Source organism: Eurypyga helias, unplaced genomic scaffold, assembly GCF_000690775.1.
Source record: "Eurypyga helias isolate BGI_N326 unplaced genomic scaffold, ASM69077v1 scaffold11610, whole genome shotgun sequence".
NCBI lineage: Eukaryota > Metazoa > Chordata > Aves > Eurypygiformes > Eurypygidae > Eurypyga > Eurypyga helias.
This window is the reverse complement of record NW_010225112.1, coordinates 228-14,645: the sequence shown is the minus strand read 5'-3', so window position 1 is coordinate 14,645 and position 14,418 is coordinate 228. Positions and strand designations below refer to the sequence as shown.

The following is a 14,418-nucleotide window of genomic DNA, read 5'->3' as shown; positions in this document are numbered from 1 at the left end:
GCATCCACAGCTTCTCTGGGCAACCTGTCCCAGTGCCTCCCCACCCTCTCCAGGAAGAATGTCTTCCTGATGTCCAATCTAAACCTCCCCACTTTCAATTTATACCCATTACCCCTTGTCCTGTCACTACAGGTCCTTGTAAAAAGTCCCCTCTCAGCTTCCTTGTAGGACCCTTCAGGTACTGGAAACAGGAACTGGTAGTTCAGCATCTCAGGCTCCATGTCCTGGAAAATCCACTTAACAGAACATTATTAGAACTCTAATATTAAAATCCATTTAATTTACCTCTTTGCTCATATGTTTATTTGTGATTATCATAGGGCATGCTGTCTGTAGGAAGGGTAACTGTGAGACTTAAATATACATGGTACTCTGATGATGATGGCAAGGGAAAAAGCCAGAAAAAAAGTCGTAAGCCTAAAAAAGGGCTTAATTTCTGTTTAAAAATAGTAATTAAAAACCCCCAAATCCAAAACAAACCCAGAAAACAACAACAAACAAACCCACAAAACACCCAAGCCCCACCTTAGTGAACTTCTTCAATCTCTTGTATTTCACTAGATCACCTCCTCCGAGTCCCTCGACCCAGAAGAGACCCACATTAAACAATCCCCCAACCAGACCTTTATCTGGCCGAGGACCCGCTCCTGCAATCCCATCTCCAGGCCCTCAGTCGGGGGCTCCCCCAGTTCCGTTCCGCCCAGGACCACTGCCTCCATTCCCGAGTGGTGGTGAAACCCTCGGAGGGCCTCCACAGGTTCCCTCTCGGCCGACCCGGGCTCCTCCCAGCGTCCCAAGGTAAGATGTGGGATCTTCCCGGTGGTGGGCATGGTTCTCTCCCTCTGGCATAACAGACAGATTCTGCACTGTGTCGGGAAGTCGAGCACCGTGGAATAAGTCTGGTAACAAAACAAAATTAGGCATTCCCTGCAGAGAGTCAAAGGCGTTTTGAGGAACCAATTTTTAGCACAAATATGACTTTTTGAAAAAATAGAAAGCTTTTTCAGGCGGAAAAAAAAATCCAGTTGTTTAGTTTGAAAACACTAGGTGATTTTACACCAAGAACCCCTGTACTGGTTGTGCCGTACCCACATAGGGGTTCACAGAGAGCGGTCATCTACCCCCCTGCCCAGAAGAGGGGCAGGGGTACAACAACTCATTCTGCGTCCTCACCAGAGGAATTAATGGCTCTTCTGGGAGAGAACAAGAATAATCCCTGTAGAACCAGTGGAACAAACTCATAGGAGTTTGATTCTTACTCCACAAGGCAGATAATTTACAGCCAGTTGAAAATGGTCCGTAGCTGTTTAACAGTGACGATCACATGGTACAAAATAATTAGTTGAGGAACAGGATTTTTATCACCGCATCATCTCCTTTCGTTCCCAGGGCTTTGCATTTATCAGTACTTTTTAAAGTAGCTTTGCACATTGTATAATTTTGTGTGGCATTGACTGCTTTTTTATATAAGTTACATGAATGAAATGTCCTTAATATTTATTTTCACAGTGACATAATACACATAATCGCTCATATATATATATATATGGAAGCCTCTGATTCTGAGGGCTTTGGTAACTTCCTAGATTACGAGAGGCATGGGCAGATTAGGCGATGTTGGAACAAAGAGGTTTCTCCGTTTTCAATAAATTGACTGTTACATTAAAATTAGGCACAATTTGGGGAGAAAAAGAAAAAAAGCCAGTGAAATAGAAACAAAAAGTGCACATTTTACGTTTTGGAAATGGTAAATTTTTCTCCAAAGGTTCTTATCTCCATTTCTTTTAAATAGGTGAGACCTATTGTAGTTGTCAGTAACTTGAATTTGAGGCCGTTTCTGATATAATTACCCTTTATAATATGAAGAATAAATAAATGAGGGTCCTCTCGTTGGGAGAGCCTGGGGCTGAGCGGAAGGGCACTGGCCCCAGAGTTTCCCTCGTGCCATCAGAGAAATGACATACCGGATCCAGGAATGAGGTCCAGTGTTTTGTCGGTTGTACTGCCGGAGAGAACCATCGCTCCCTGGCTCCTCTCACCTTGCCTTGCACATGAGCACGTCTCCCCTGTCCCGCCTGGCTGTGGGTTTTGCATGAACCTCGCTTTCCCGAGGCGGCTTGCTAAGAGCATGTCTGATGGTAATCTTTTGATGCTAAAGTGATAGGTGGGATGGAGACCCAAAAGGAATTTTCAGGCGCGCCAAGGACACTTGGGTAAGCAGCCCGCGATCAGCTCGATCCGTGACCGCCACTGGTGGCATGTGAAGCCGTGGCTGATAAAGGGGGTCAGGGTTTTTAAAATGCTGTAGCTGGGTATAAAATGGAATGTACGTCTGCCTGACATTCTTGTGGAAAAAAATATCTGCAATACACATCTTCTGGACTGGATCCTAGATGTCTGTCTTCGAGCTGTGAAAGCCTCAGACATTCAAAAACGAAATCTCAGATGTTTACGGATGAAGGATGGGTTTGCCGTTTTGCTGAAACTTCAGGTTTCTCCTGCTGACTAAACTCCGAGAGAGGAAATCCCAGGGAAGGGGCTGCAGAGGAAATCACCTGAGGGGGACAGTGTGGCCGGCTCCTGTGCCTGTTAAACGTTTCTTGGGAGCCCTGGAATTTCTGCCTTGTTTGGTCTGGTTTTAATAACAGCCTTCGCGGGATCATAGGAAATTGACTCAGAAAATGGGTCTGAGATATTAAAAGGGAAACAAAAAAAAAAATAGTTTTGAGGAAGAGTTCTTGTGGAAACTCGAGCTTTCTCTGTGACTTATTTTTGAACCGGGGCTCCGTGCTCCGAGTGCTCCACCACCATTTTCTGCACTGATTCCTTGAGGTGTCAGGATCTCGCATATCTAGGGAAATAGTTTAGCTTCCTGAGAAGCAAGTTGTGTTTTTAAAGTTCATCTGGCTTTCCACAGGAGCTTTTTGTTGCAGCCACTGTCACATGGAGCTGAAAATCCTGACATGCTGAAGAAATAGCAGCTTTCTATTTTCTCCCGTTCTGCCTTAAGATAAACAGATCTTTTTTCAGGGGTAAGATTTGGACCATCCTTTTCCAACAAGTGGCTGAGCACACGTTTGGTTTGGAGAATTGGGCACCTCACAGTGCGATGCAGCCCCTGCCTTTAAAAAATTCCCTTTTTTTTTTTTCCCCTCCGCTTCATTAGCATTCAGGCAAAGGACTAGTACCGAAACGGTGAGCTCTTGGCGTTTTCTCACTGTTCCTCGGCTACTCTACAGGGAAAGGAAAAGGGTTAGGGGAGCAGGAAATAATTTTCTTCCTTGCTTCGCCCTGATTCTAAAGCTGGTTTGGGTTATGTGCTCTGAATATTTCTGTAAGGAAACAGAAACTATTTGCATGATACATGCCTCTTTTAATTAATCCCACTTGAGGTGGGTGGATCTCTCCCAGCAAAGCCTGTGAGTAAAGGCCCCTGGCTTTAAGGGCTTGATGCCAAAGCATATATGATTTGTGAAATATCCCCCGCTGCCAGAATTTAGATTATTCCCCCTCTCTCTTGAAAGGCTGCAGTAGTATTTTGAAAGAAAACGCAGCTGTGCGCTCGCTGCGGTAGGATGGCTTTAAGCCGGCGCTAGAGCCGCTCCAGCGTACCGTGGCGTGCCTTTCCCTGCCCTTTTGGAAAGCCTCGTCTTGACCAATTTTAGTTCCGCTGCGGATGCTTTGATTTATGGCTTTTTAAATGTCCTAGATGGGCATCTCAGCTTTGCCACAGGCAAACAATTGAATTGGAAATGTTTTTCTCCTGGCAGCAGAGCCCGTGGTGCTGGTGGGGGGTGGGAGGGTGCTCCCCTTTTCTCTGCGTGTGCTGCTCTGCAGTGCTACTGTGGACTCGTGGTGGCTTTCCCAGCTTGAGACCCTGACTGGCTTTGCCATTAAAACGTGCGTGACCCTGCGTGATGTGGAACCCTGGGACCTGGTTAAACAGGGGTCTCGAGGGGCTGGGCCACCCTCTTGAGCAGGCAGGAAGGGAAATGCTCTCGAGCACGTGTCTCGCCTTCAGGCTGGCGCTCGGTTCCTGGGGGGCGAGGGTGGTCTTCACACGCGAAACAAGCAGCCGAGGGAGGATTCACGTTGTGCTGTTCGTGAACAGTTGCATACCCTCCCTGCAATTCCCTTCAACCCACAACCAGCCAGACGGAAGAGGTGATGGCTGCTATGCACTGTTTTATTATGCCACTGTGGCTAATTACATGACCTGTTGTGCTTGTCACTAATGTACGTTGTAAGCCATCATTACGTATTTCTGCCAACCCAGCACAAAAAAGTACTTACACTTGACAGTAATTACAGTCAGAAATTTCCAGACAAAGCCAGAAGCACTGCAGAAAGCATCACTGCCTGACGTTTCCTGGTCCGCAGGCTCTGTACTCAGCTCTTTGCCAAATATCAACCGTTAAGTAAGTTTTCTGTGATGGATTTTTATGGATTAGAGTTCTTTGGAAAGATTTAATGTAATGTCTAACCTTGTGCGTTGAATGATAAGGGGATCCCTTGCAGAAATCGCACGTGATCCTCTGATTTAAACCTGTCGTAGTGCGTAGGCATATGAGGCCAGAAGAGTTATCCTGCCTTAGCCTGGGAATCTTCTTTCTTCTGAAAGTCTGACCTTGCAGCCTTAAAAGCTTGCTACTGTATTGTTTTAATGGAATATGAATAATAATCAAATAGCTATGGCATCAGACTCTTCTGGCAGGATGAATAAGTGCCCACCTTAAAGTATTTGCGTGCTGGCCTGGATGATCTTAATCGGAGCAGCCAAGCAGAAGAGCACAGCTCCGTCCAGCAGCAGCACCCCTTTGTCCTCTTTGAATGGATCTTCAGTGAAGATTTTATTCAAAATACAATCAGCAACTAGGAGTGTTTCATGCAAGCCAAGAGACAAGAGTTATCTGGAGAGATTTCAGAATCTCTGCTGAATTTTAGGGGAAAAAGAAAGCCGAAGAATAACTACTTTAATTCTGCATTTCATGTCTGTGATCAAAAGAATATACAGCTACACAGGTGACGCAACGCCACATCACAGGAGGGGACAATGCTCTTCTGTAGTCAGCGTGTTTCCAATTCTGCCTGTCCAGGGACCCCAAAATCACCAGACTTAGGAGTGTATCAGTTAGTCTTTCTGTGATTTCTGCTTTGGGGGAAGACAGCCCTGTTTAATTTGTTACCAGTCTAATTTACTTTTCTTGTAACGGACACCCAGTAATATGCTCCTTTTCCTGCTGGCTGCTTTAAGCAGGAGACTCCATTTATTTTCCCTTATCTCTTAGAAAGGAGTTCTGCTTTTCCTCCTCCTCCACTGGCTCCTTCATCACTATTTTGTTTTCTCTTTTTCCTGCCCTTCCCTTGTTGGCCCTTTCTTGACCATCCTGTTTGCTTCCTCTTTCACCTTCTCCCTTCAGTTTGTTTCCTGCCCGGTACATTTGTCTCCCTTCCTCACGTGCTCCCTCCTTTCCTTCTCACCATCTTGTCTTGGTTTCTTTCCAACTTATCCCTTCCCTGGCACCTCTGTAAATCTGTCTCCTGCTCGTTGCATTTCTGTCTTCTTTTAAAGTTTTTAGTCCAGTTTTCAAGCCATAAAATGCACTATCTGGCAATCTTTCTTAACGCCAGCCTGCTGTCAGTGGCTGTGGCAAGCGCTGGAAACACTACGCTGCTCCGGGTACTGCCGTGTGCAACAACAGTCTCCACTTCTGCTCCAGGAGCTCCTCTGGTTGCTGCCCCCAAGGGGATGGCTTTCCTCCAGAGTAGCAGCAGGATTTTGTTCAACACCTTTCTTCATATAACCTCTCCTCCAGGTGACTGTCCTGAAGTAAAACAAAGTTCATGGGACGTCAGACAGTTCGGCCTAGGTACCGTATCTGCTGCCACTGACCCCCATTGGCATCTCCTTTCAGTGGCTGGCTCTCCATGTCTTCAGTGGTCTGGAAATTGTCTGAGAGGCAGTACACTATGAGAGTTGAACAGATGCCTTTGAGGAATCGCTTGTTCTATGTGGAGTTTAGGTTTGTCCTTATTTATTGTGTCTCAGGTAGTTTTGATCATCCTCAGTATGGTTTCTGAGCCACTTGCTCCTGCCTTACTCAACAAAAATAGGTTTTTAAATGAGATGAACTTGGAGGGATCCATTTGACTGGGACTGTTGGAAGTTTCTTTCAAAGTTGAGGGAAGTGGATCAGGTTGGGGAACAGCTCTTCATTACCCTTAGTGTAGACCAGTCCCAGGTGACGGGGAAGGGTAAGTAAAAATGATGTGAGGGGGAGGAAGACAGAAGAAGAAGGAACCTGTAAAGAGCTGAAAAGAAGTGATTATGGGATAAAGATGATGGTGTGAGTGCAGGCCTCAGGCACAGTTGAAGCTGCTTTGGGAGCACCAGCTGGTGAGCTGAATGAATGTCATTTATTCTGTTAGGTATTTTCAGCAAAAGCTTTTTTTTCCCAGCCCTCCCTTAGCCCTTTCGCTCTCAAGATAGTCAGTAGAAGGAAGTGGTTTTTATTTTTAGCGTCTCTGAACTTGAAAAAGGAAAGTAGAGTCAAACAATGGTAAATGTTGCTTGCCAGAAATACAGGAACCTGAAGATGTGTTTTGTCCCCAGTAATTATTTCATCTCAGAGCAGTTTCATAGCAGTTGCCGTGAAAGCTCTGCGGGATTAGAGCAGGGGCAATAAGCAGGGAACGTCTTGCCTTGCCTGAAGGAGTGGGCAGAATAGCAGTGCATTTCTTAGCCTGCCTCTTGGAAAGCTCTCCTTGAAACTCTCCTGTCCCCTGCAAGCTGTATGGGATCCTGAGAGAGTGAGGGCGCTCAGTGGCTACATGGACAGCAGTGACACTGACAGTCGTGTTAGTTGTCATCGTGGACAAGGAGAGGTGCAACCCCAGCTGGAGGTGATAGCCAGGGTGTTTGCTCCCTTTCTGGCACCAAGGTAAGTAAAGAGAGACAAAAAGGCGGAGGAAGGTCAGAGTAGGAAGGAGGAACGGAGTGGGCAGACCTAGGTATGTTGGAAGACAGGGTACATGATTCGTATTGATGCTGACCAGTACAGCTGAACACAGACCAGTACACAAGACTTGAGCTGCTCTGCGAAGTCGAGGTGTTCATCCTGCTGATTTCGTGGGCCTTCTGTTGGAGAAGAGGAGGCTCCGAGGAGACCTCATTGCAGCTTTCCAGTATCTGAAGGGGGCCTACAAGGGTGCTGGGAGAGGACTTTTTACAAGAGCCTGTAGTGATAGGACAAGGGGTAATGGGTACAAATTGAAATCAGGGAGGTTTAGACTAGATATCAGGAAGAAATTCTTCCCGGAGAGGGTGGGGAGGCACTGGGACAGGTTGCCCAGAGAAGCTGTGGATGCCCCATCCCTGGAAGTGTTCAAGGCCAGGCTGGATGAGGCTTGGAGCAACCTGGTCTAGTGGAAGGTGTCCCTGCCCATGGCAGGGGGGTTGGAAATAGATGGGCTTTAAGGTCCTTTCCCACCCAAACCATTCTGTGATTCTATGATCTTCTGCTGTGGACAGAGAAAGGTGAAGCAGCGTTCTGCATGTATCACTCAACACTCTTTTCTCTTCTTCCACGGGCAGTTTTGATGATCTTGACCATCCTGACCTTGGGTTTCTGAAGGGTTGGGACAGCCCTCCACTAATGCATTGCACGCTTGCTTACTTGACGTGTTCCCTGCGGAAAAGAAACAAGAGCACGCAGTTTGTTAAGAATAATAGTCTTTCTTGGTCGCCTCCATTGCAATAATTTTTTTGTTTATTCAAGCTGAGTTTCCATCTGACACACCAGTTCCCTGAAATGACGAATTTGAAAATGCAACACCCACATAAACATACAAACGTATTTGTATATGTGTGCGTGATAGATGTTAATTTATGATGGTCATCTAGAAAACGTCGAGTTGCAAATAATAAATTAGTCCAGTGGAGCATCATATTTTGGACCTCTTTGCCTCTGAAAGGAGTGTCTGTATTGAGTTAAATCACAAACCTCAGTAATCCCGACGCTTTGGAACAGTATGAGCGTTTGAATTAATGGAGATTTATCTTAGTGGTGGTTAGTGGAAGGACAACATCCTTCCCATTCACTCTTAGTCTTTTTGTTTCTTTCCCTTCAAAGAAATAGCCATCAGATAAACCAGCACAATCTAACCACTTTAACTTGGTTACACTTAACAGAAAACTTCTCCCACCAACAGCGTATCGTGCAGCTGGGTTGCTGGAGGTAGTGTGGGTCGGTATCGCTGTGTGAGTCTCTGGCAGTACAGGGGCAGCATGCCCTCTGCACCCCTGCGGAGCCCGATACATGCGCGTTCAGCTGGGGAGCTACTTCGGAACTGGCACACGTCCTCAGACACCGTGCTGTGCGCCCCAGTGCTGCCGTTCCCGACCTGCCCTCCGATAGCAATCCTGTGGGCACGCTAGCGAGAGATGTTTCTTGTCTGTCAAAATGACGTTTTTCAGTACAGGAACAAATTGGAGAAGTTTGCGCTCCCTTGGATCATTACGTTAGGGTAAGGGACCATCTCAGACAGATATTCCTCAATTCCTTTTTCCTTTCATCACCACTGAGTGCTGTTTCTCATTTCTTCCATCATCATCATCTCTTCCTGACTCCTGTCCGTGATTCCCGCTTTATTCCTCTTAATATCGTCATCCTTTCACTGCTTTTCCTACTTGCTTACGACCTGTGTCACTAGGATCAAGTGTCTTTCCTCCTCTTGGTTTTCCCACTTCCACTCAAGATCCCCTCTCCTGAGTCAGTATTCGGGAGGCTCCGCCGTAGCCATGCTGTAGGCCAGACAGAGTGTGCCTAGACCGCAGACGAACCGATGCGGCCTACAAACCACGTCTTGCCTCTCTTCTTCGACCACGATGGCTACAGGAGTTTCACTTCCCGTTTGGGACTTTTTCCAAATCCAGATGCTGACGGAGGTTGAGAGGTACCATGTAAAAGTTAGATAGGTTGAAAACTGGGAAAAGCAGAGGCTAAGCTGTGTGTGGGGTCTCAGGATCTTACTGAAACTTTATAAAAATATACTGAAACTGTGTAAAAATAAAATGAGTCGAGGCATTCTAACTGTCCCGAGAACAAGCTACTCAGCTTCTAAATAATCACCCGAACAAGAGACTGTATTTATTCCTCACCTGAAGGAAGTCACTCTTTTATCCCCTTATTTTATGCCTCACACCTAGATTTATATTGTCACCTAAACCAAAACTTGCCAGCAGCCAGGCTTCAAGCCGCTTAGAGATCTTGTTGGCGTATTTTCACGCCGAGTTCTGCAAAGACGTCGTCACGTATTGGGGTTACTCCGAGAGGGCTGCATTATAGGGAAAACAAAATCACGGAAAAGGGAGAGAAGAATGGACTTCTGTTTACAATGTCAGATCTATAGGATGTATCGTAAAATCTGGTTGTGTGCGCGCCTTCCGCGAGTATTCTCGGGTGGTCACGAGCAAAGAAAAACGTGAAATGTAAGTGGAATGGAAAGCCTTTTATTCAGAAGTGCGTTAGCTGTGCTCCGAGAAAGAAGCCATCTTCTCCGAGCGGGGCCTCCCGTGGTAATTACAGCCATGCTTTCCTGAAAGCATATTTTGCGGACTCTGTGTGGGGAGCGATAGCACTTCCCAAAAGGCAAATGCTCGAAGAGCTCCCATATGTTTCTGATCGAATTCGAAGTCTAGACTTGCTTTATTTAGTTCCCTTCGCCCTGCATTTGCCTAGCTGAAGCTTTTTTAGGTGTTCCTTTAGAACTGGGGAAAACGGGATACGCCGCTTAGATTAAAAATAAACGTAAAACTTCTTAAACAAGGAAAAGTTTTTGCACGGGGGTAAGAGTTACCCTCCGTTCAAAACCCCACTGAGCTCTTCAAAGGAGGAGCCTCTGCAGCAACATCAGGGAGTTATTAAATACATACTTAGTCCCCAATTTTCATTGGTAAATTCTTTACGTCTGCTTCATGTGCGCTGGTTAGAAGAACTGATTCTTTCTGCAGACTCGTTTACTCAACCCTGGGGACCTATGATCCCCTGCCCCTTTAGCACTGGCTTCTACAAACACTGTTTCCCTTTTCTTTTTTAAATAAATAATTTTTTTAAACCCCCAGAAAACGAAACCCGCAGCAGACCGAGCAGCCCGTTAAAGGGGCCAGGCAGCGGGACTCGGCCCCCAAAATTTGAAAACCCCGCTGGAATGACCGCGGCAGTGACATTTTTATAAGAAGGAGCTTTCTATGAATCGCAAGCCGCCCTTCGGGGCCTGGGCACGGCTCGGCACCGCGCGCGCAGCCCCGGCCTCTCGCAGTCGGTGCGATAACGCAGGGAAAAGGCGGTCCGCACCGTCTCCACCACTATCATCTTCTGGCCTCAGACTAAACATTTAATTGGGCTTAGTCACGTATTTACTGACTGCCATGGCAGCCAGCAGGGATCTGGGGGAGGCTGTTGTCCTCTGGTTTTCCCTCTCTCCTCTCCATAGGCAGGTTGGAGCTCCCCCTGCCGCTCTGCTTCCCATTTCTCCACTTTTTGGGAGGTCTGGCGTTTATGTCCCCTTTGCTCAGAAAGTGATCGTGCTGAAAGCATGCAAGATTCCTTCAGACCTGCGTTTTTCGGAGGTGCCCAGAGCAGGAAAGGGGACGTCGTTTGCGAGGAGCGGCGCGGTGCTGGTGCTGTTATCTCAGGGCTGTGCTTTGGGTGCTCAGCTCCTGCATCCCTCCGTCCTGGGGAGCAGCTGCACTTCCAGCCCCTGCTCCAGGTGTCAGGGAGGGAGAGAGGCAAGAGACCTGCAGGTTGGCCTCTCCTCCCAATTTTGAGGATGCAATTCCTTTAAGGGGGGGAAATAAGGTCTAAATCCTATTCCCAGTGTAAAAACTGTCATGGAATGGCTTGTCACCTTGACAGGGAATTCTAATGACGGGCAATTTGTGGGCTTGTCCTTCCCCTCATTTTGCCTTCAGCTCTGGCTCGTGCCAATTGCTGCCATGTGCCAGGGGCTAATGAAGCCGAGGTCTCTTCCCCTGTGCTGTGCTCTGCCCGGGAAATCGGGAGCACGGCCCCTCTTCCTGCCTCATGGGCACGGAAAACCAGACACTGCCCGGGAAACTGTCAGCAGCGGGACGAGAGGTGAACGATGCTTTTGCAGGTCTTTTCCCAAGCGCTGCCTTTTCCCAAACACCTGCTGCTTCTCTGGAAGGCACCTCTGATTTCCAGGATGCAGCTCCCACTCCTCTAGTCGTGGTGCGTGGGGATAAGGAGCTGGATTGAAGCCCCGTGCGACTGGATGGGAGCAAGGCAGCAGCATCGCTGGGGCAGAGGAGAGGGGCTGGAGCTGAGGAGAGCTCTGCCTGTTCCTCACGTGTGTCCCTGCCTGTACTCGTTGGGAAGACACGCGAGGGTACGTACGCAGAGCATCCCAGACACGCGTACACCTCCACCAGGAGGTATTCCTAGTGGGAACGGGGGGAGAGCTTGGGTCCACTCGCCGAGCAGACCTGTCCGTGGGGCAGTGCCGCAGGGAGAAGCAGGCTGGCACGGCTCTGCTGGCCACGTGTGGGGCGAGGTGGGGGGCTGCGGCGTGGCCCTGCGCCCCAGGCCCTCGCAGTGGCACGGCTCCTCGTCGGAGAGGGCCCCTTGGGGGTATCGGCTTCTCCTTCAAGTGGTTCTCGGCAGCGGAAAGGAGAGCTCGCTGGGTATTTTTCTGTTCAGGTCTGGACTGGGCTTGGATGAAAATTCAAAATAGCAGTCAGGGTGCAGTAACTGCTCCTGTTCAAGGAGGAAATGGGGCTCAGATTTTTGGTTCAGGTTTGGTTTGACTGATTGTATCCAGGAAATCCTCCCACTGTGCTCTCCAGTTTCTGGTCCTGCTGGGCTAAAGAGCAATTTGACTAAATTACATTATTGGAATCCAGCGTGCTGCGTTCAACCTGGTATTAAAGTGCATGCTTGGGCTTGTATCTTTTAAATTTGATATGAAGACAGCTGTGTGCATTTTCCCTTGTTTGTAAATTGTATGCACATGATACGATGTTTTCAGTAAGCGCTAAACAATGCAGTGTGAGGCATTTCAACAAAGGAATAATTTAATGCAACCCAGCAGAAACGCAGAGCCTTAGAAGTGGTTCTTTATGAAACTACGAGTTTTGGAAACGGGTCCAGAAGACCTACACTGGAGCAACACAAGAAACAATAGTTAACACAGTAACGTTGTTTTCTGTAACAAAAATACACCATGAAGGAATTACATTTTAGCTGGGTTTTTTTTTAGCTCGTTGATTTACTTGAATGCTTCAGTTGGCATACTTTGTTGCATGTTAGGGATTAAAATTCTCATTTCTTCACCAAAAGAGAATATCGTCCTACAAGACGCAATTGGAGCCAAGCAAGATGTTTCTTGTGGAGTGTAAATTTGTCTCATATATTATGTTCCAGTTCAAAGGAGATTAGCACATTGTTACATCCTTCTCATCTTCTACTTGGCTTTTAACAGAATGAGACGCGTTTCTCTTGTAATCTTCCTCAGAGACAAGGAGCTGTTCCGACTTCCAGAGGTGGAGGAGAGCGTTAAGGGAGCGTACGGTTTGCCTTGGCCGCTAATGAATTCTGCTGAAGCCGGGTGGGAACTGAAGAGCCCCTGGCTCCCCACCTGGTCCAGATCCCAGGTTCATAGCCCCTCTTAGAGCAGCTCCTCGTTGCCTTGGTGATCTGGGTTAAGGAATAAAGAGAAAGCTGGTGCTTCCCGTTAAAGGAAATAGGGAGCAACACCTCTGTGTAAGAGAGAGGATGATTGCAGCAACACAGCGCTGGCGGAGGGCACGGGAGGGCTGGGCGGCACGGCCTTTTGGCTGTATTGAAACAGGGCTGGGCAGAACTGAGCCAGCGCAGCGCTGGAGGCCACGCGGGTACTGCCGTCGGGGATTCTGCGCAGGCTTTGCTCAGCCCAGGTGGAATGGAGTATTACCAAAATACTCTTTGTCACCGAGCTGATGGAGTTATCTCCACGCAGCAGTGATACGAACCACCTACCCTAAACACAGGCAAAAAAAAAAGGCAATTAGGTAGCTACCAAGGAGAATCTGTCTCCAATTCGTTACCTACGCGCAGGGGTTGTCCTGCTGTCTGACGCTTGCGCTGGGCTCCTTTATCAGGCGGCGATGCAGCCCAAACCGAAACGCAGGGGTTCGCAGTACACGGGAGCCTGTGCTGGATCAGCCCTTTCAAACAGGGAGATAAAGACCCTGGTGCCCTCACAAGAAATCTGGGACTCCCTGAGGGGTGGCTGAAGCCGATAGAGGAACGCATTAGCGGTAGATTAATGAATCCAGCGGCCATAGCCATGGCTTGCATTTTCATAACTGGCTGCCGATGTAAAGCTTGACGTTTGTGCCTCAAATGCCAGCGCGTTGGTGTGGCTCCAGTTGGCCCAGCTGTGCAAGAACCTGCAGGTTTTCCTTGCTTCCACAAACAACAGCTGGAGCCCTTGCAGGCTGTCTTCCCGAATCCGGCTGGCCACTCTGAAACATGCCCGTAAGACCACTCTGGGGCTGTCCGGGCTGGGACTGACCCCTGAGACAACAGGAATAACGATCCTCGCCGATGGTTTCCATGGCACAAGAAGGTAACTGTGTTTGGCTGTGGACCAGAGAGAACCGTGTGATGCGTGAGAGGGCTGAGGCATGGTATGCACGTGGGAAACTCCCCCCCACCCCCTGCCGAATCCTTCCTTATTGTGGCTGCTCAGGGCTGTGGTGCCTCCATTTCCATGGAAATAAGAGCGTTGCGTTCAGGTGCATGTGCATGCTCGCGCAGCCACGGCAAGAGGCGCCAGGTCCGTTCTCAGTGTTTGCGCTTATTGTTTCTTCTCTCTCTCTCTCTCATTCCAGTCGAAGACCACCCCCTTCACCTACTCGACCCACTGTAATCCGCCCGTTAGATTCATCCCTGTTAGACTAGAAGAAGTTTCTGGCATGTCTTTCCTTGTTAACCACATCTGTGGAAGCCAATCGCTTGGTAACTGTCGCAATAACCAATGTATAGTCGCATGTATGGACATCTGTAGGCAAGTAACCGATTTTACTGATATACTCTGCCCATTCCACGTTGTTTATGAGGTCTTAAATGTTTTGGGAAGGTCTGTGCTGCCTCGACTTTTCCTTCTGCGGCAGCTGATGTCAGCGAGCGGACTGACACACGTGTTCGCCCAGGCAGCTGGGCCTGGACAGCCAAAGGAGGGCTTGACCTGGTGTGTGTGTGTGTGTGCACGTGCTGTCGCTTTTTTTTTTTCCCCCTCCGATCTGAAAGGGATCGTGCTTTTAGTTGTACCTTTCAGGTTTTCTGTCGTTCGGAATCGCACGGGTAGGCGTGTTTTCTGTTTGGATGGCTGAACTGGGCAGAGCAAAACAACGTG

At 48.3% G+C, this 14,418-nt stretch overlaps 1 protein-coding gene across 1 annotated transcript in view; it reads left to right on the top strand.

Annotated features, from left to right (window-relative positions):
* Positions 1-13,964, top strand: part of LOC104507012 (dynamin-3-like) — a 31,357-nt gene extending 17,393 nt beyond the window's left edge. Inside the window, exons 4-7 of the mRNA XM_010148172.1 lie at positions 562-798; positions 12,535-12,627; positions 13,411-13,629; positions 13,895-13,964. Of these exons, the coding sequence (XP_010146474.1) occupies positions 562-798; positions 12,535-12,627; positions 13,411-13,629; positions 13,895-13,964 (619 nt within the window). The remainder of the gene's footprint in view (positions 1-561; positions 799-12,534; positions 12,628-13,410; positions 13,630-13,894) is intronic.
* Positions 13,965-14,418: the final 454 nt, after the last annotated feature.